Below are 22,495 nucleotides of genomic sequence, written 5' to 3'. Positions count from 1 at the left end.
CCAGAACCTAGGAAGATAGATTCCTGCAACCTGAAGACGAAGAAGGACTGCTGACCTGAAGCCCTGCAGAGAAGAAGGAGACACCAACTGCTTTGGCCCCAGCCCTACCGGCCTGTCTCCCCACTTCAAGAAAAACTGCAACAGCGACGCGTCCACCAGGGTCCAGCGACCTCTGAAGCCTCAGAGGACTACCCTGCATCTAAAAGGACCAAGAACTCCCGAGGACAGCGGCCCTGTTTCACAAAGACTGCAACTTTGCAACAAAGAAGCAACTTTTAAGACCACACGTTTCCCGCTGGAAGCTTGAGACTTTCCACTCTCCACCCGACGCCCCCAGCTCGACCTGCGGAGAAACAACACTACAGGGAGGACTCTCAGGCGACTGCGATCCTGTAAGTAGCCAGAGTTGACCCCCCTGAGCCGCCCCAGCGACGCCTGCAGAGGGAATCCAGAGGCCCTCTCCCTTGCCCAGGTGGTGGCTACCCCGAGGAGCCCCCCCCTTGCCTGCCTGCTTCGCTGAAGAGACCCCTGGGTCTCCCATTGAAACCTATCGCAAACCCAACGCCTGTTTGCACTCTGCACCCTGCTGCCCCCGTACTGCTGACGGTGCACTTTCTGTGCTGACTTGTGTCCCCCCCCGGTGCCCTACAAAACCCCCCTGGTCTGCCCTCTGAAATCCCGGGTACTTACCTGCTGGCAGACTGGGACCGGGGCACCCCCTTCTCCATTGAAACCTATGCGATTTGGTCACTACTTTGAACTCTGCACCTGACCGGCCCTGAGCTGCTGGTGTGGTAACTTTGGGGTTGCATTAAACCCCCAAAGGCGGCCTACCCTGGACCCAACTTTGAACCCTGTAGGTGGTTTACTTACCTGTAAAACTAACAAATACTTACCTCCCCCAGGAACTGTTGAAATTTGCACTGTCTAGTTTTAAAATAGCTTATTGCCATTTATGTCAAAACTGTACATGCTATTTTGCTAATTCAAAGTTCCTATGATACCTGAGTGAAATACCTTTCATTTAAGGTATTGTGTGTAAATCTTGAACCTGTGGTTCTTAAAATAAACTAAGAAAATATATTTTTCTATACAAAAACCTATTGGCCTGGAATTGTCTTTGAGTGTGAGTTCCTCATTTATTGCCTGTGTGTATGTACAACAAATGCTTAACACTACCCTCTGATAAGCCTACTGCTCGACCACACTACCACAAAATAGAGCATTAGAATGATCTTTTTTTGCCACTATCTTACCTCTAAGTGGAACCCTTGGACTCTGTGCATGCTATTTCTTACTTTGAAATAGTACATACAGAGCCAACTTCCTACAATGGTGTTGCAGAGCCAACTCTATCTTCTCGCTGTAGAAAAGAATGTGTTAATATACTACATATGTTTACATCCTGTACCTTCGTAGAGAGATATTAGATGCAAATACTTGAATTAATTAGCTCTCTGCATAGGACTACAACCTTTTCAAGACCATAGACGATTTTGATAGGCCATGATTTTGATAACGTCAATCTCACTTAACTTATTTGTAGGTATTGTTATTGGTCAAAATGTATAGCTGCAGAATGGATCAATCATTTGTCCGAGAGCTTTGGCGCCGGCTGCCCTGACGCCAGCACCAAGCCAACCCTCGCCATCACCGACTTGAACCTTTGTGCTGAAATAGAAGCCACCCTTAGAGCTAAAGAATTTGACCTGTAAGTCCAGCACCGGCGCAGTCAAACCCATCCTCCATAAGGTGCAAGAGCAGCTCAACTCAAGACAAAAACAGCTAGTCCACTGCCACACAGGCCACATTCTTGTCCCCCCCCTGCTCCCTTCCAACCCCCTCCACCCTCCTTCAGGCCCTGCTGCTCCATGCTTGAAACATCAGTTGTCCTTTGAGGAGACCTTGGAGATTCCTGTGAAGCTGTACAAGAAGGTGAATAAGGCTACCAGGTCCTTACCCCTTGCAACACCATCACCACCACCTGTTCCTCCGCCTTACTCACCTCCCTTCTCCAGGGGACCCCCTTGACAGCACACTTCAGGGGTGTCCACAGTCTGACACTAGAGGGTGTGGTGATGACACATTTGGGACTCCCCCACAAGGTAGCCCTAGGGACTCTTACGATGTAGACCCACTAGGGGTCACAGACCGAGACCTTTACCCTACCCTCCCCTCCCAGTGATTCTGCATCCATTTAAGAGCTCTCTAGTAGAGCTGCCTCCTTACTTGAGAATTGGGTGGGTGTTCTTGGAAGATATGGCTTTGTTTACTCGGATGAAATGAAGAAGCTCCTCCACTGCCTCCCTGAAGAACACAGAAAATGCAGCCACGATATAGTCTATGAAGGCAAGCTCATTTTCCAATACATCCATTTGCTGTGCCCTAGACTCAGCCTACACCTCTGCCAGAGGGGTAAATACTAGCATTCTACTACACATACACACACATGGCTTTGTATCTCTGACTTTAACCCAGAAGTTCAGGAGAACCTGCTGAACATGCCCTTTGATGAGGACCACCTTTTTGGCCAACAACTGGACCAAAACTTGGCAACAAAATAAAGGATGCACAGGAAAAGCGATGGGGGCACTGCAAACACCCACTCACCGTAGCTCCATTTGCCACATCCCTTACTGTGGAGGCTCAAAAGACCTTCTTATCTGAAACCGCCATGTCCTATCAGTGCACCCCGGGCCAGCAATACTCTCCCAGAGGTTATTTTAGAGGGTCCTATAAGGGCAATAACTTCAGAGGCAAGTCTAGCCCCCCAAAAGGAGCTACACCCGGCAACAAGCCCTGACTTGCCTTTTCTTCCCACCGACTATATAAAACCTGTTTGGGGACGGTATACACAGTTTCCTTCACATTGTTCAAATTGCCATCTCAGACCAGTGGGTGTTGGATATTATCCAACATGGTTATTGTCTGGAGCTCACTCCCACCAAGCCCTCTGATGAGGACCACCTTTTTGGTCCACAAGTGGACCAAACTTTAAAAAAGCATGAAAAGGGATATGGAGACAGCAAATAAGATGGGTGCACCCCCCCCCAAATTCTTCCCAAAAGTAGTGCATCATTGCAACCTTAATCAGTCAGTTGACCTACCTGTTTTTTCCCCACTGTAGATTCACATGCGCCCACCCTTCTCTTTGGATGCCTGTGGCTATTGAAGTCTCTCCACTCTACTCTTCTTTTTTCCTCTTATGCATTGACATCTTCTTAAATATCGCTCCGCTTGACATTTCTTCCTCACCTGCCATGCGGGATAACAATCTACAGTTGAGTCAATGACCATGTGGATTATCACCAAGAAGAGGAATCACTGTACCTCGTGACTCGAAAGACTTCTTCAAATAAAAACAACTTGGACACATCCAGGCCCAACATTAGATTGCAGGAGTATGTAGAGCATGTGAATCTATAGCTCTACATGCCAGTAACAGATGCTTACAGGGTAAGTAACATTTTTCTTATATAAAAAGTAATCCGTTCTCTATGGAGAAAATATGCTGTCTGTTACAGTTCATTTAATGTGGTGCCCACCAATACACTTCTCTGAGATGTATCCTTCTGTTGAGTTGTGTGTATCTCCTTTTGGGAGAAAGACAGCATAATTTTGCTTCAACTTTCAACTCCCTACAAAGACCTTTAAATCGATGGAAATGTGGTACCTAACACCAAACTAATATTAACAAATGACAACATTTTTATAATCTTACTTGACTGTTTTGTATCACGATTGTTCAAGCTATGATACCCTGTTTTGTCATTGTATTATGACAGGTCAAGGAGGAGTTAACCCATCTTTGGTCGCTGATGCCATGATAGATGTGTTTGTTGAGTTCGCAAGTCAAAAGAATGCCCCATTTGTTAAGAACATTGCTGTCGTCATCTTCCAGACAAACATGCTAGAAGCATTTCGAACAAGTATGAAAAATAGGCAAGGAAGCAGTTTACCAGAACAGAAGTCTCTGCTTTCCAGGATTGCATGTAAGATTTGAATTAATACTTATTTTATTGAAAATTGTAATGCACCCACATTTGTAGAAGACCATATCCTTTAGTTATGAGGTAGTAAAGGGTACCGCAGTTGAGAGCGAGGAAGTGTGATAGGGGCAAAAGAGTATTCTGTAAGTAATTGGTTGGAGGTTGGGAGGTATTACTCAGATCCATAGACAGAGTAGTACAGATGAGTTTTTAAAGCTCTTCTGAAACACATCATCATATTATAGATGGAGGAGAGGCAGAAGAGACTTTCAAGGAATGCAGGCCGCATATGTAGAGAACTTCCTACCTGGTGTACCCTTTTTGTACAGTGGAAAAAGACTGACTTTAAGTGTCTGGAGAAGAATGAACACTTTCTCCAGCTTTGGAGCTCTGCTAGATCCATATGCAAAAACCATGTTCAGTCCTCAGTCTAAGAATCTCTGGTAATTTTACAATTGTTAAAAACAGTGTTATAAAGGCTATGTGCCCAACAACCATGTTTTGTTTAGTACAGCATCCAGTTCCTTTGAAACAATCCAAATTTCAGCTAGTGAAGTGGATATGCTGAGCTCTCTTCTCCCCCTGCAGGCCCCATAGATCAGATTTCTACGAAAACTTGTGTGGGAGAGTCCATGTGGAAGGAGCTATGCTTTATCTTTTTTAATTTGACTTTATTTTCAACATCATTACCTTTTTTAGAATGGCAACCAGTCCAAACTCTCAGATCCTCTCAACTGTTGGTTCTTTCTTATGTATTTTTATATGTATTTCCTGGCATACAGGAGATATTCTCAACTGTCATAGCAGATGAGGAAAATAACTTTTTTCAAAACTTCTCATTGCGCAGATGAAGACAAATCTTCATAGATCTGCATTTACAGTGCATGTATTTGGTTTATCCATCTCAAATCTACACAAAAGTAAGATTTCCCCTTGTCAGGTAATTTTGTGCAAAATGCCTCGCCAAGCACTTCCACAATTGTTGTGCAAGGAAGAAAGCATTTCAAACTTTGAGAAGTAGAGCTCACTAAATAGGTGCCTATTTTTGGCTCCACAAAGGGGAAAACTGTATGTTCCTCAGAAAATGCATCACAAAGGCTCCCAAATACCGTGCATGTGGCATAGTGCAACAGAAACAGCTGCCCTCACATGCGCTGTCTGCCTTTCTGCCTGAATTTCTGTCGACAGGGAGCTTCTTTGTGTCATTGGCACTAATGAGAGCAGGCTCGGTATCAATGAACCCTGTCCCTGGTGAGCATCTTTGTCACACTATTGAGGGACATCTTCAACAACAACAATGTCAAAGACAACACCATCTCTGTTTACAATACTGGAAGTGATAGTGTTGATGATCCTGCCAGCATCATCTGACATTACATTTTTACTTTAATTGGCGATGCCAGTCTCCTACTTGCACCGCTGGAGGTTTCAATGCATTTATCAACCCCTATCTTGGATTTGGAAGTGGAAGCCAGTATCCGTCATATGGAGCAGGCTTTGGATACAGCTTACAGCACAATTCAGCTCAGCATCCTGTAGGTTTCAGAATATAAAAAAGGGTAAGGGAAATACTTTCCATGATTTACAGTTCTATAAGGAGTATGTTTTGTAAGGTCCTCCTTTGGAGGGGAGTAGACAGGACCAGGAAAATCCCCTAGATATCCAATATCACAAGAGTCCTACCTGCGATGCCGGTTCCTGTCACTTTTTTGAACACGTTGCTGCTGCATTAAGAGCCTGGTTACACAGCTGAAGCTTTATTATGCTCAGCAGCCTCCCACCCTCCACCCCTTAGTCACCTAAACAACATCCTCTTAAGCCATCACCACCACAGTTGCCACAGCCTCATTTACCACCACTTCAAGAATCACCTGCCCCTGCTCCGGCAGCATGCTTTTTGCTTCCAACCCCTTTAGACATAGGCGTGAAGGGCCCACAGGTGACATAGGCATGAAGGGCCCACAGGTTAGTGATCAAGGCACTGAACCAGAAAGTATGGAGGAAAGTGAGGTACCAGAAAATGATTGTAGGAAAGTGGAGTATTATGCAGTGATGCTTCTTAGGCTTCACTATGTAATACTCTCACAATACCCTACAGATGTTCCTTTGGATTCACAATAATAAATCCTTAGCTCAGTCTTGATAGTGTGGCAAAGAGCGCTAAGGCTTTACTAAGCATTTCAGGGGACCATGATAGATGATAAATAATTGATATCACGCAAAAGAAATCTGACACCAATTTAGAAAAATAAAGCATATTTTTGTCTTAATTTAGACATCAAAATAAAGTCAGTCAGATGTATAACCAAAGTTACGGATTTTCAAAGGAACTGTAATTCAATGCAGTTCTAGCTGTCAAATTTTTTTCATTGCGGTCAATGAGGAAAATCACTAGTGAGACTCAGTCACTTGCGGAGTGAGTTCAGAAGAACCCACTTGTAATTAAGGTTTATGCAAGTCTCAGGACCAAGCTGCGACAGTCAGAGCACTTATACCTGGCTGGTGGAGCCCAGCTGCAGTGGTGTCTTGGCTGTCCTTGATGCTGAAAAACGGGAGCTGCGGTTGAAGAAAAGTGGTACTTTTGGCACTCTGTCACTTCCAGGTTGAGTTCAGGGGAACCCATGGGAGGATAAGCTTGTGTGGGCCCTGGACCAGGATTCACCGGGCAGAGCAACTCTACCTGTTTGATGGCACGTGCTAACTGCAGATACACATGCTTTTCCTAAGTCTGCCATCTAGTGTTGGGCTCGAAGTGTTGCAAGTTGTTTTTCTTCGAAGGGGTTGTTTTGAGTCACAAGATTGAGTGACTCCTCCTGTCAGTGACAGTGTGCATGGGCATCGAGTCCTTTGTTAGATTGTTTTCCCTCAGGGGGGTAAAGGAAGGAGTGAAGGAATGTATATGTACATATATATATATGTTCGGTGGCATGTGTACCTGCAGATACACATGCTGTGCACAGGTCCTGCCATCTAGTGTTGGGCCCAGAGTGTTACAAGTTGTTTTTCTTCGAAGAAGTCTTTGCGAGTGACGGGACCAAGTGACTCCTCCTTTTCGGCTCCATTGTGCATGGGCATCGACTCCATCTTAGATTGTTTTCTTTCCGCCATTGGGTTCAGACATGTTCCTCTTCACTCCGGCTGTTCGATTCGGAAAACTTATAATTCTCCAAAAATTAATCGGTATTGTTCTTAATCGCGCCCCATCTTGCATCGACACCTCGGTACCGGCGGACACACACCTTCGGTTGCCCTTCGAGACACCCTCGCCCAAGAAGCGTAGAAGCCTCATAAACCAGACCCCGTTCCGATTCTGCCCTCGGTGCCACGCCAAGTATCCCTACACAGATACTTAGATACTCTAGGAACTTTGAATGAAAACAATATAATGTACTGTCTTTGTAAAAATGGCAATAAGCTATTTTCGAAGTGGACACAGTGCAAGAATCAACAGTTCCTGGGGGAGGTAAGTAAAAGTTAGTTTTGAAGGTAAGTAAAACACTTAAAAGTCTCAAGTTTGGGGCATATGCAGCCCACCGTTGGGGGTTCAAGGCAACCCCAAAGTTACCACACCAGCAGCTCAGGGCCGGTCAGGTGCAGAGGTCAAAGAGGTGCCCAAAGCACGTAGGCGCCTATGGGGAACAGGGGTGCTCCGGTTCAGTCTGCCAGCAGGTAAGTACCTGGGTCCTCGGGGGGCAGACAAGGGTGGTTTTGTAGAGCACCGGGGGGGAGGACACAAGAAGGCACAAAAAGTACACCCTCAGCGGCACAGGGGCGGCCGGGTGCAGTGTGCCAACAGGCGTCGGGTTTTAGTTTGAAACCAATTGAGGGACCCCGGGGTCACTCTAGCGTTGCAGGCAGGCACAGGGGGGGCTTCTCGGGACAGCCACCACCTGGGCTAGGCAGAGGGTCGCCTGGGGGTAGTCTTGTCCTGAAGTTCGGTTCCTTCAGCTCCTAGTGGCTGCGGGTGCAGTGTTGGTTCCAGGCGTCGGGCCCCTTGTTACAGGCAGTCGCGGTCAGGGGGAGCCTCTGGGTTCTCTCTGCAGGCGTCGCTGTGGGGGGTGAGGGGGGTTCGTCTCTGGTTACTCACGGGCTTGTAGTCGCCGGGAAGTCCTCCCTGTGGTGTTGGTTTTCTGCAGGTCGAGCCGGGGGCGTCGGGTGCAGAGTGGGAAGTTTCACGCTTCCGGCGAAAAACGTGAAGTATTTAAAGTTGTTGAAAAGTTGCAAGTTTTTTGTTGTTGTTGAGCAGAGCCGTTGCTCACTGGAGTTTCTTGGTCCTGGGGGTCAGGGCAGTCCTCTGAGGCTTCAGAGGTCGCTGGTCCCTGTCGGATGTGTCGCTGGAGCAGGTTTTCGAAGTTGGAGACAGGCCGGAAGGGCTGGGGCCAAATCAGTTGTCGTCTTCCTCCTTCTCTGCAGGCTGGTAGGTCAGCAGTCCTTCTTTCTTCAGGTTGCAGGAATCTGATTTCCTGGGATGTGGGGAGCCTCTAAATACTGAATTTAGGGGTGTGTTTAGGTCTGGGAGGGCAGTAGCCAATGGCTACTGTCCTTGAGGGTGGCTACACCCTCTTTGTGCCTCCTCCCTGAGGGGAAGGGGGCACATCCCTAATCCTATTGGGGGAATCCCCCAAAACCAAGAAGGAGGATTTCTAAAGGCAGGGGTCACCTCAGCTCAGGGCACCTTAGGAGCTGTCCTGACTGGTGGGTGACTCATCCTTGTTTTTCTCATTATCTCCCTTGCACTTGCCTCCAAATGTGGGGCTGTGTCCAGGGGGTGGGCATCTCCACTAGCTGGAGTGCCCTGGGGCATTTTAACACGAAGCCTGAGCCTTTGAGGCTCTCTGCTAGGTGTTACAGTTCCTGCAGGGAGAGCAGGCTTTGTTTCTGGCCTCAAAGGGCACAAAATCCCTCACCACATGGGGTCAGAAACTCGTCTCTCAACAGCAGGCTGGCACAGACCAGTCAGTCCTGCACTGAACAATTGGGTAAAATACAGGGGGCATCTCTAAGATGCCCTCTGTGTGCATTTTTTAATAAATCCAACACTGGTATCAGTGTGGGTTTATTATTCTGAGAAGTTTGATACCAAACTTCCCAGCATTCAGTGTAGCCATTATGGAGCGGTGGAGTTCATTTTTGACAAACTCCCAGACCATATACTTAATATGGCCACACTGTACTTACAATGTCTAAGAATGGAGTTAGAAACTGTAGGGGCACGTTGCTCATGCAGCTATGCCCTCACTTGTTGTAGGAAGTTGGCTCTGTATGTACTATTTCAAAGTAAGAAATAGAGTCCAAGGGTTCCCCTTAGAGGTAAGATAGTGGAAAAAAGAGATAATTCTAATGCTCTATTTTGTGGTAGTGTGGTCGAGCAGTAGGCTTTTCAGAGGGTAGTGTTAAGCATTTGTTGTACACACACAAGAAATAAATGAGGAACACACACTCAAAGACAATTCCAGGCCAATAGGTTTTTATATAGAAAAATATATTTTCTTAGTTTATTTTAAGAACCACAGGTTCAAGATTTACAAGTAATACTTCAAATGAAAGGTATTTCACTTAGGTAACTTTGAATCAGCAAAATAGCATGTACAGTTTTCACAGAAAAGGCAATAAGCTATTTTAAAACTAGACCCAGTGCACATTTCAACTGTTCCTGGGGGAGGTAAGTATTTGTTAGTTTTGCAGGTAAGTCAACCACCTACAGGATTCAAAGTTGGGTCCAAGGTAGCCCACCGTTGGGGGTTCAGGGCAACCCCAAAGTTACCACACCAGCAGGTCAGGGCCGGTCAGGTGCAGAGGTCAAAGTAGTGCCCAAAACGCATAGGCTTCAGTGGAGAAGGGGGTTCCCCGGTTCCAGTCTGCCAGCAGATAGGTACCCGCGTCTTCGGAGGGCAGACCAGGGGGATTTTGTAGGGCACCGGGGGTGGGACACAAGTTAGCACAAAAAGTACACCCTCAGCGGCACGGGGGCGGCTGTCTGCAGAGTGCAAACAGGCATCAGGTTTGCAATGGAAGACCCAGGGGTCTCTTCAGCGAAGCAGGCGGGCAAAGGGGGGGGGCTCCTCAGGGTAGCCACCACCTGGGCAAGGGAGAGGGCCACCTGGTGGTCGCTTCTGCACTGGAGGTCGGATCCTTCAGGTCTTGGGAGCTGCGGGTGGAGTGTCTTTACCAGGCGTCGGGTTCTCAGAAGAAGGCAGTCGCGGTCAGGGGGAGCCTCTGGATTCCCTCCGCAGGCGTCGCTGGGGGGGCTCAACTCTGGCTACTCACAGGGTCGTAGTCGCCGGGGAGTCCTCCCTGTAGTGTTGTTTCTCCGCAGGTCGAGCCGGGAGCGTCGGGTGCAGAGTGCAAAGTCTCACGCTTCTGGCGGGAAACGTGGAGTCCTTTTAAAGTTGTTTCTTTGTTGCAAAGTTGTTTCTTCTTTGGAGCAGTGCCGCTGTCCTCAGGAGTCACCTCAGCTCAGGACACCTTGGGGGTTGTCCTAACTGGCCAGTGACTCCTCCTTGTTTTTCTCATTATCTCCTCTGGTCTTGCCGCCAAAAGTGGGGCCGTGGCCGGAGGGGGCAGGCATCTCCACTAGCTGGAGTGCCCTGGGGCGCTGTAACAAAGGGGGTGAGCCTTTGAGGCTCACCGCCAGGTGTTACAGTTCCTGCAGGGGGAGGTGAGAAGCACCTCCACCCAGTACATGCTTTGTTACTAGCCACAGAGTGACAAAGGCACTCTCCCCATGTGTCCAGCAACATGTCTGGTGTGTGGCAGGCTGGCAAAACTAGTCAGCCCACACTGGAAGTCGGGTATGTTTTCAGGGGGCATCTCTAAGATGCCCCCTGGAGTGTATTTCACAATAAAGTGTACACTGGCATCAGTGTGCATTTATTGTGCTGAGAAGTTTGATACCAAACTTCCTAGTTTTCAGTGTAGCCATTATGGTTCTGTGGAGTTCGTGTATGACAGACTCCCAGACCATATACTCTTATGGCTACCCTGCACTTACAATGTCTAAGTTTTTGTTTAGACACTGTAGGGGCATAGTGCTCATTCACCTATGCCCTCACCTATGGTATAGTGCACCCTGCCTTAGGGCTGTAAGGCCTGCTAGAGGGGTGACTTATCTATGTCATAGGCAGTGTGATGTTGGCATGGCACCCTGAGGGGAGTGCCATGTCGACTTAGTCATTTTTTCCACACCAGTACACACAGGCTGACAAGCAGTGTGTCTGTGCTGAGTGAGGGGTCCCCAGGGTGGCATAAGACATGCTGCAGCCCTTAGAGACCTTCCCTGGAATCAGGGCCCTTGGTACCAGGGGTACCAGTTACAAGGGACTTACCTGGATGCCAGGGTGTGCACATTGTGGAAACAAAGGTACAGGTTTAGGGAAAGAACACTGGTGCTGGGGCCTGGTTAACAGGCCTCAGCACACTTTCAAATCATAACTTGGCATCAGCAAAGGCAAAAAGTCAGGGGGTAACCATGCCAAGGAGGCATTTCCTTACACCTGTGGTATAGTGTACCCTGCCTTAGGGCTGTAAGGCCTGCTAGAGGGGTGACGTACCTATGCCATAGGCAGTATTTTGTGGGCATGGCATGTCGACTTTGCCTTTTTCTCCCCACCAACACACACAATCTACAACAACAGTGTGCATGTGTTAGGTGAGGGGTCTCTTAGGGTGGCACAACATATGCTGCAGCCCTTGGGGACCTTCCCTGGTCACATGGCCCTTGGTACCACTGGTACCTTTTACAAGGGACTTATCTGTGTGCCAGGGGTGTGCCAATTGTGGAAACAATGGTACATTTTAGGTGAAAGAACACTGGTGCTGGGGCCTGGTTAGCAGGGTCCTTGCACACTTCTCAGTCAAGTCAGCATCAGTATCGGGCAAAAAGCGGGGGGTAACTGCAACGGGGAGCCATTTCCTTACATCATCCCATTACAGAGGGACATTTCGGAAGCCTCAGTAAAGGGGAGGCTTCAGGCCACAGCCCTCTGAGCCATCCACCTCACAAACAAAGCCCTCATACCAAACACAATATCAAAGAGTGGGATTTCGAGGGTCCCTTCAGAGGGCAATTTCCCAAATCCAGGGGAAAATTCCAATCTGTAAGCAAGCCACTAGCAACAAACAGTTACTTTGTCATCACCTTCCCCCAACACACATCCCCTGTGGGCGTAAGACTGAAAATCTTCCACGGTCAATAGTCAAACATCACAACAGACACATGGGTACTATCAATTTTCCAACATGGTTACTGCATAGAATTCACACAGTTTCCTCCAGATATTCCCCCAAAAACGCCCAAACTTTCATCGCAACATCTTGCAATGTTACAAACAGAGGTGCAGGCACTGTTAACCAAACAAGCCATAGAACTAGTGCCTCAGCATCAAAAAGGAACAGGGGTCTATTCCCTGTACTTCCTCATTCCCAAAAAAGACCAAACGCTGAGGTCAATATTAGATATCAGGACTTTCAACCTCTACATTCGATCAGAACACTTCTATATGGTGACACTACAAGATGTAGTCCCACTACTGAAACAAGAAGAATACATGTCAACGCTGGATTTAAAAGATGCGTATTTTCACATACCCATCCATCCAGCTCACAGAAAATACCTCAGGTTTGTTATACAAGGAAAACATTACCAATTCAAAGTATTACCCTTCGGGATAAAAACAGCCCCCAGAGTCTTTACAGAATGCCTTGCCGTAGTAGCAGCATACATAAGGAGACAACACATGCATGTATTCCCATATCTCGACGATTGGCTAATAAAAGCCAACACTCAAAAACAGTGTCAACATCACACACGTTATGTAATAGATACCCTACACACACTAGGGTTTTCGTTAAATTATTAAAAATCCCACCTGCAACCATCCCAAATTCAGCAGTACTTGGGAGCTACACTCAACACCCAAAAGGCGCTTGCAAGTCCAAACCCAGAAAGGGTGCAATCATTCCACACCATGTTGCCAAAAATACAGCCAAATCATCACTACACAGTCCGTTTTGTGACGAGACTCCTAGGCATGATGGCATCATGCATCGCAATTGTCCCAAACGCACGGTTACACATGCAGCCCTTACAGCAGTGCCTTGCAAAACAGTGGTCGCAGGCACAGGGTCATCTCCAAGATCTAGTGTTGATAGACCGCCAAACACAGTGTTCGCTTCAGTGGTGGAACCCCACAAATTTAAACAAAGGGCGTCCTTTTCAAGACCCTGTGCCTCACGCCATTCTCACAACAGATGCATCAATGATTGGATGGGGAGCACACCTCAACAATCACAGTATACAGGGACAGGGGACAGCAAGCAAAAGCAGCTACACATAAATCACTTAGAGCTGCTAGCAGTCTTTCTAGCACTAAGAGCCTTTCAACCTCTTCTGGCTCACAAACACATTCTTGTCAGAACAGACAATATGACAACAATGTACTAAGTAAACAAACAGGGGGGAACACACTCATCGCAACTTTGCCTCCTAGAAAATTTGTCATTGGGCAATTCACAACAACATTCACCTGATAGCTCAATACATTCCAGGGATTCACAATCAATTAGCAGACAACCTCAGTCAAGATCACCAGCAAACTCACGAGTGGGAAATACATCCCCAAGTACTACACAAATACTTTCGCCAAAACGCGAAATGCCAAAACTTCGCATCCAGGTACCCACACCCTCAGTCCAAGGGCAATGCTCTATGGATCAACTGGTGAGGGATATTTGCTTACGCTTTTCCCCCTCTGCCACTCATTCCATTTCTAGTCAACAAACTAGGTCAAAACAAACTCAAACGAATACTTATTGCACCAAAGTGAGTCCGCCAACCATGGTACACCACACTGTTGGACCTCTCAATAGTAACACACGTCAAGCTCCCAAACAGAATGGATCTGGTAACACAACACAAACAGCGGATCAGACACCCCAATCCAGCGATGCTCAATTTAGCAATCTGGCTCCTGAAATCTTAGAGTTTGGATATCTAAATCTTCCAAATGAGTGTATGGAAGTCATTAAACAAGCAAGAAAACCTACCACCAGGCAGTGTTATGCTAACAAATGGAAAAGATTTGTTTTCTATTGCCAAGCAAAACACATAACACCTTTGGATGCATCCATACAAGCCATTGTAGGTTATTTACTCCACCTACAAAAAGCAAATCTATCTTTTTTATCCATCAAAATACATCTCACTGCAATTTCTGCTTATTTGCAAAATAAACAGACAAAATCCCTATTTAGGATACCAGTAATTAAAGCATTAATGGAAGTTCTAAAACGAATCATACCTCCAAGAACTCCACTAGTAGCCTTGTGGAATCTTAATATTGTACTTACACGACTCATGGGCCCACCATTTGAACCCATGCACTCTTGTCAGATCCAATTCTTAACTTGGAAAGTAGCATTTCTAGTGGCAATCACTTCATTATGAAGAGTTAGTGAAATACAAGCTTTCTCTATTCAAGAACCATTTATACAAACATCAACATACAAGTACACAAACATAAAGTTGTACTACACACAAATCCAAAATTTCTACCAAAAGTCAGCAGAACATGCCACAAACAGATGTACACTGGGTAAGTGACATTTTCCATATATATATATATATATATGTTCAATGGCATGTGTAGCTGCAGATACACATGCTATGCACAGGTCCTGCCATCTAGTGTTGGGCTCGGAGTGTTCCAAGTTGTTTTTCTTCGAAGAAGTCTTTTCAAGTCACAGGACCGAGTGACTCCTCCTTTTCGGCTCCATTGCGCATGGGCATCGACTCCATCTTAGATTGTTTTCTTTCCGCCATCAGACGTGTTTTTCTTCACTCCGGTTGTTTGAGTTGGAAAAACTTTACAAACCCTCTAAATTCGTCAGTATTGTTCTCGATCGCGTATCATCCATCATCGACACCTCGGTACTGGCGGTTACAGATCTCTACTTGCCCTTCGGGGCACCCGCGCCCAACTTGGGCCTGGTCGCCCCAACCAAAAGTATTGTCGAAGCCTCATGGACCGGACCCCGTTTAGATTCTGCCCTCGGTGCCACGCCAAGTATCCCTACACGGATCAGCATTTGGTTTGCAACCTGTGTTTATCTCTGGATTCTCGAGAGGATACCTGCGAGGCCTCTAGATCCTTCCGCTCGAAAAAGACTTAAGAGACCGAAGAGCGCGAAGATTAGAGATGGCGTCCAGATGCACCGAACGCCCCGACGCAGAAGAGGAGGAGATGATCCACACCGCTGTCTCCGTTCGGGGGTCCGATTCCGAAGAAGAATCCGACATCGACCGGCCAATAACAGCGGGCCAGCACGTGAGTACGCTTGCCCCAACCCAATCCAAGCCCAAATACAAGGCCTGGGGATGCCACTGCCAGAAGGCCATGGCTCTACCTTTAAGAAAGCTACCGGTGACCAAGCAACATCTTCGGCACCGAAAAAGGCCACGCCCACAACAAAGCCTTCGGACTCGAACCGAGGCACAGGCTCCGAAATAATAAGGCACCGACACATCTAGCCCAATCCCTGAAAGTCACTTTCGGAGCCGAGGCCAACAAGTACTCCAGGGCCTTTGGTGCCGAAAAAGCCAACTTCGGAGCCGAAAAAGCAAACTCTGAGGAGCATAGACTTTCAAAACAATTAAAAGAAAGCCTTTGATTTGCTGTGGAATTGACACAAATGGAGGATTTCGATGACAAACAGGCCAGAATACAAATCCACAAAGACACTGGCAAAATCCTCACGGCACCTCCTTTAAGAACAAAGAGGAAACTGGCCTTCCATGGACGTTTGGACACTGACCAGCCAACGGCTAAAGTGCCAAAAACAAGAGACAAATCTCTGCCTTCTCAGTTTTCACCTCAGTAGTCTCCCCCTCATTCTCCTCAACTATCTATCTCCCCGCCTGCTACACCAACTGCACAGTCTCCATCACACGCTATACAATCACAACATGACACAGATCCATGGGATCTCTGTGATGATCCAGTCCCAGATAATAGTTCAGAGTGCTATCCATCACAGCCATCACCCCCTGAGGATAGCACTTCATATACACAGGTTCTAGCCAGGGCAGCAGCATTTCACAACGTGACCATGCACACCGGAACCTCTTGAGGATGACTTCTTATTTAACACATTGTCCTCAACTCACACCACATACCAGAATCTACCCATGCTTCCTGGCATGCTAAAACATGCACAGCAAATCTTCCAGGAACCAGTTAAGGGAAAAGCTATAACTCTAAGGGTAGAGAAGAAATATAAGCCACCACCCTCAGACCCCATTTTTATTACACAACAGCTACCCCCAGATTCAGTAGTGGTCAGTGCAGCAAGAAAAAGGGCTAATTCACAATCCTCTGGAGACACACCCCCTCCAGATAAAGAAAGTAAGAAATTCGATGCTGCAGGTAAAAGGGTGGCGTCACAGGCAGCCAATCAATGGCGTATCACCAATTCGCAGGCCCTACTGGCCAGATATGACAGGGCTCACTGGAATGAGATGAAAGACATTATTCAGCATCTCCCCAAGGACCAACAGAAGAGAGCCCAGCAGGTAGTAGAATAGGGACAAGCAATCACAAATAACCAAATCAGGTCAGCGCTAGACTCTGCAGAAGCAGCCGGAAGAACTATCAATACGGCTGTCACAATTAGGAGACATGCATGGCTTAAGTCATCAGGATTTAATCCTGAAATCCAGCAGGTTGTCCTCAACATGCCTTTTAATCAACAACAACTATTCGGCACACAAGTTGATACAGCCATTGACAAAATGAAAAAAGACGCTGACACTGCCAAAGCTATGGGTGCGCTTTATTCATCCCAATGCAGAGCCTCATTTTGAAAGCCTCAATATAGAGGAGGCTTTAGACCCCAAGCTTCCAAGCAATCTACCTGTTCTGCCTTCCTGCACTTATCTCATAACCGAGCTTACAGAACATCTCTGGAATGCACTTCTGAGTTTAAAGAAGACATTTATTGTTACTATTTCTTCACCGCAAGGTTCTTGAGAGACGAAATTAGTAGATTGGAAGCACACGTTCAAAAGTAGTTGCAGCAATAAAAGCAAAATATATCAAAGTACTTCTCAGTTGCAATGTACACAGCAAATATATGTAATTATATTATAGCATAATTTCAAAGCAAAGCATAAAAGTCAAAATTCATCACCGTATGGGCAAGGCTGTAGGGCCTATATTCAGCTTCATCTTTCTGGGGTCTGCAAGTTGATGACTCCGGTCAACTGCGAGAAACTGATTTTCTACCCAAACGGGAGACAGGCAATTGACGTCTCGGTTCCTGTCTGAAGTCAAGCAGATTCAATCTACCCCTGCTGTAGCCCAGAGTCATCCTTAAAAGCAAACTCAGTGTGAGAACCGAAGAAACCTGGAGAGTGGCCAATTCTCCCGAGCTCCTCGTTCTCAGACTGGATTGCGAGGTAAACACAAAATGTACGTGCTCTTATCAGCTAAGGTCTGGTGTGAAGAAAACAGCTTGGTCCATCTTGTGGAAAAATACAGCTCATCTACAATGTCTAACCCCACGTTAAAGCCAATAGGCAGCTAACCTAAATATCAAATGTAATGTCTCATGTCATGTCAAAGCCAATAGGCAGCTAAACTGAATACAGAATGTAATGGCTAATGCCATGTCAAAGCAAGTAGGCAGCTAAACTGAATACATAATGTAATGTCTAATGCCATGTCAAAGCCAATAGGCAGCTGAACTGAATACAAAATGTAATGGCTAACTCCATGTTAAAGCCAATAGGCAGCTAAACTGAACAAAACATATAATGTGCTACTGGTGAACATTGAGCAACTAATATGCGCAATGGTGAAACACAAAGTCATTGGTCAAACACAATTAATAGCATCATGTTCCACCCTATGACCAATTAATTTTTGTTTCATACCTCTTATTTCAAACAAAAACAAAAAACAACTAATATCAACAAAAAAAACATTATAAGCAAATCAGATTTGAATAATAAAAGCAATCACTGTAAAGCAATGGAAGTGGATTAACATATTGATCTCATAACCTTTCACATCAGGTACATCTACACAGAAAAGACTGAAACTTATATACTCTGAATGAGATAATAGTGTCTCTAAAAAAGCAATTTGATGTAGCATGAGTTCTACTCATGTAAAGGTACACAGTCTGCCTGAAAGGTTTGCTGGCGAAAGTCAGAGTTCCACACGAAAAAACACAGACAGTTAACAGTTAAGGGTGCTTAGTTCCAGTGGAAGAACGTAATCAAACAAGTTGAACTTGAACTGAAGGCGCCATTTGCACAAAATGGATCCATGGTGCTTGTACTTTACTCAATCAGGTTCAGGTTGGGGGTTCAGTCCCTCCCCCGACCCCACACGCACACACCCGAAGGGAGACCACACAGCACACTCATGGTCAGTGGCGAAACATGGTAGGATCTGCAAAAGAAAAAATTGTGACTTTTCTTGCAAATAACATTTGTCATCTGAAATGTGCCCTTCCTCTTGTGTGGGCCCTGGACCACTGAGGGTGTACTTTTTGTGCTTACTTGTGTCCCCCCCGGTGCCCTACAAAATCCCCCTGGTCTGCCCTCCGAAGACGCGGGTACCTATCTGCTGGCAGACTGGAACCGGGGAACCCCCTTCTCCACTGAAGCCTATGCGTTTTGGGCACTACTTTGACCTCTGCACCTGACCGGCCCTGACTTACCTGGATGCCAGGGTGTGCACATTGTGGAAACAAAGGTACAGGTTTAGGGAAAGAACACTGGTGCTGGGGCCTGGTTAACAGGCCTCAGCACACTTTCAAATCATAACTTGGCATCAGCAAAGGCAAAAAGTCAGGGGGTAACCATGCCAAGGAGGCATTTCCTTACACCTGTGGTATAGTGTACCCTGCCTTAGGGCTGTAAGGCCTGCTAGAGGGGTGACGTACCTATGCCATAGGCAGTATTTTGTGGGCATGGCATGTCGACTTTGCCTTTTTCTCCCCACCAACACACACAATCTACAACAACAGTGTGCATGTGTTAGGTGAGGGGTCTCTTAGGGTGGCACAACATATGCTGCAGCCCTTGGGGACCTTCCCTGGTTACATGGCCCTTGGTACCACTGGTACCTTTTACAAGGGACTTATCTGTGTGCCAGGGGTGTGCCAATTGTGGAAACAATGGTACATTTTAGGTGAAAGAACACTGGTGCTGGGGCCTGGTTAGCAGGGTCCTTGCACACTTCTCAGTCAAGTCAGCATCAGTATCGGGCAAAAAGCGGGGGGTAACTGCAACGGGGAGCCATTTCCTTACATCATCCCATTACAGAGGGACATTTCGGAAGCCTCAGTAAAGGGGAGGCTTCGGGCCACAGCCCTCTGAGCCATCCACCTCACAAACAAAGCCCTCATACCAAACACAATATCAAAGAGTGGGATTTCGAGGGTCCCTTCAGAGGGCAATTTCCCAAATCCAGGGGAAAATTCCAATCTGTAAGCAAGCCACTAGCAACAAACAGTTACTTTGTCATCACCTTCCCCCAACACACATCCCCTGTGGGCGTAAGACTGAAAATCTTCCACGGTCAATAGTCAAACATCACAACAGACACATGGGTACTATCAATTTTCCAACATGGTTACTGCATAGAATTCACACAGTTTCCTCCAGATATTCCCCCAAAAACGCCCAAACTTTCATCGCAACATCTTGCAATGTTACAAACAGAGGTGCAGGCACTGTTAACCAAACAAGCCATAGAACTAGTGCCTCAGCATCAAAAAGGAACAGGGGTCTATTCCCTGTACTTCCTCATTCCCAAAAAAGACAAAACGCTGAGGTCAATATTAGATATCACAATTTTTATCAAATCTAGGGGAATATGCATCTCTCTAATCTCTGCCCACCTGTAAGTGGCTTTTTCTCCCAGCTGTCCACATTTCTGGTGCACCCACTTAGCCATCCCACTAAGTCAGAATTCTGGGTGGACACTTCAGACTCTAAATTTTTCTCTTTAACATCTGCAAGGGAATTGAACCAGTTAAGTACAAGCCATGTGGAAAACCAAACGTCTAAACCATTGGCAGTGAACCAAGAATCAGTGTAAACATGACCCATCTCAAGCAGCTCTTGCTTTAAAGTCTGACACACATTGTACAACGCTGTTCCTTCTCCTGTGCTAGACAACAACTTTTCAGTCAATGAATTGTAATCATTAGTCAAACACACATGCTTTTTATCCTCAGGGCACACTAATTCAAATGGTGCACCTAATTTCACTGGTGACTCTTTTACCTGTGGTATTCCCTGCACCCTCTGCACATCCTGAAAAGGGGCTTGTGACACCTGTTCATGTAGGGCTGCAGTGACTGTAGCCCTGTCTTGCGTGTACCAGATCCAGTGTATGATACTAGCTTCCTGTGCCTGTCCTATACTGTGAGAGTTAGGTGAATTCATCACCCACTGCATGCTTGATATTTCAGTTTTCATACTCCAAAGTTCCAGGGGCACTCTTGTCTTCCCCTGTTCCTGATTTGCATGTAAATCAGTGTTTCCCTCTTGTACTGCGCAGAAGCCTAAAGTCTGAATTATTTAATTTGCCAAATTAAAAGTGCACAGCTGCTTATATTTTTGCCTACTTACTTTATACCAAAGTGTTAAGATTTCACTCAGATGAGGGTTATACTGTTTCCAAAAATCAAACAAGCTCATGAAACTCGGTGTCTCTTGCTTAGTGCAAATAGTAAGAAACTCTAAAATCTTTTGTTTTACTTGTACCAATAACTGCACATTTTGCGACTGTACTTCTGCCATGTCCGAATTAATTTTTCTTTGCAGAAGCGGTCTGTAAATAACATTCTGAGCTCTGTTCTCAGTGTTATCAGTTAAGGAATGCGGGGTGTTTTGCTCTATGCTCTGCTCCCACGGAGGCTCTGACTGGCTCACAGCTGTCTTAACCCCCTCATGACTGGAATGGGAAAAGCCAGATTCTTCTAAAACAGCAGTTTTATAGATTTCAGCATTATCTTGCAATAATGTGTTCTGGCTAATTTGCTCACATAAATTCTTATTTTCATGTTCTAACTGCCTACATCTCTCTTGCATTTTTCTGTAAGCATATAAAAGTATCCAAACCCTTCTGTCAAGAACAAAAGGAAAATAATTTCTTTCAAAAGGCACATTTTCTAAAGATGCTTTATCACAGCACTCACCGGAAGACTCACACAGTCCTGATAAACAAGAAAACATGTGTTCGGTGGCATGTGTAGCTGCAGATACACATGCTGTGCATAGTCCGCCCTCTGGTGTTGGGTCGGAGTGTTACAAGTTGTTTTTCTTCGAAGAAGTCTTTTCGAGTCATGAGACCGAGGGACTCCTCCTCCTTTACTTCCATTGCGCATGGGCGTCGACTCCATCTTAGATTATTTTTTTCCGCCATCGGGTTCGGACGTGTTCCTTTTCGCTCCGGGTTTCGGGACGGAAAGATAGTCATAACTTCGGAAAACTACGTCGGTATTGTTTCGTTCAGTATCGGGTTAGATAGAATCGACACCGAATCGTCAAGAGCTCCGGTAGCCCTTCGGGGTAAATTCGATCCCCCGTCGGGGCCTGGTCGGCCCGACCGCGTGTAACATCGACACCGATGGAACGGACCCCGTTCCGGTTCTGTCCTAAATGCCACAGTAAATATCCATACACAGACCAACATTTGGTCTGTAACTTGTGCCTGTCGCCCGAGCACAAAGAAGAAACGTGCGAGGCCTGTCGTGCGTTTCGGTCTCGAAAGACGCTCCGTGACCGAAGAGCCAGAAGATTGCAGATGGCGTCCACGCCGACAGGACAACCAGGGTTCGAGGAACAAGGAGAAGAAGAGGAAGCCTTCTCCATCCATGAATCGGACTCGGAGGAATTCGACGTCGAAGAAACCGTGAGTAAGACGTCGAAACCAGCACCACACGGGAAAACAGACAAGGCCCAGGGGACGCCACTGCCAACAGGCCATGGCTCAACCCATAAAATAAGTGACCGTCCGTCGGCACTGAAAAAGGGCGAACTGGTGCCGAGATCGTCCGACTCGGGTCGAGACACAGGCACGCAGCAATCTCGGGACCGAGAAAGTGCTGCCGAAAAAGGTCGACGCCGAGACAGCGGAACCGAAGCTGCTCGACGCAGAGACAGCGGCACCGAGGATGATCGACGCCGAGAAGGCTCGACTACAAAAAAGAGAAAATTCTCCTCGGAGCCGAAAACAAGTAAAGACACAGTTTCGGTGCCAAAACGCCCAGCAACCGAACCGACTGCCAGCTCGTATTCAGAGGAACAATCACTGTCCTCTCAAATGCGCAAACACAGATTTGAAGAAGAGTTACAAACCACTGACATTGACCACAACCAGAAGCGGATCTTCATACAGAGTGAGACAGGGAAGATCAGCACTCTTCCCCCAATCAGGAGGAAAAGGAGACTCGAGTTCCAAACACAAGAACAAACACCACAGGCAGAA

The 22,495-nt window shown here is 46.6% G+C and overlaps 1 protein-coding gene across 2 annotated transcripts in view; it reads left to right on the top strand.

The window, feature by feature from the left end:
- The window catches only part of LOC138284950 (protein mono-ADP-ribosyltransferase PARP14-like), a 1,156,311-nt gene that overhangs the window by 704,407 nt on the left and 429,409 nt on the right, over nt 1–22,495 (top strand). For both annotated transcript variants that reach the window (XM_069224299.1, XM_069224298.1), the window contains exon 14: nt 3,786–3,992. In XM_069224299.1, coding sequence (XP_069080400.1) covers nt 3,786–3,992 — 207 coding nt within the window. The remainder of the gene's footprint in view (nt 1–3,785; nt 3,993–22,495) is intronic.

The sequence above is a fragment of the Pleurodeles waltl genome, chromosome 3_1, assembly GCF_031143425.1.
Source record: "Pleurodeles waltl isolate 20211129_DDA chromosome 3_1, aPleWal1.hap1.20221129, whole genome shotgun sequence".
NCBI lineage: Eukaryota > Metazoa > Chordata > Amphibia > Caudata > Salamandridae > Pleurodeles > Pleurodeles waltl.
The sequence above is the reverse complement of the archived record's forward strand: the minus strand, read 5'-3'. Positions and strand labels throughout refer to the sequence as shown.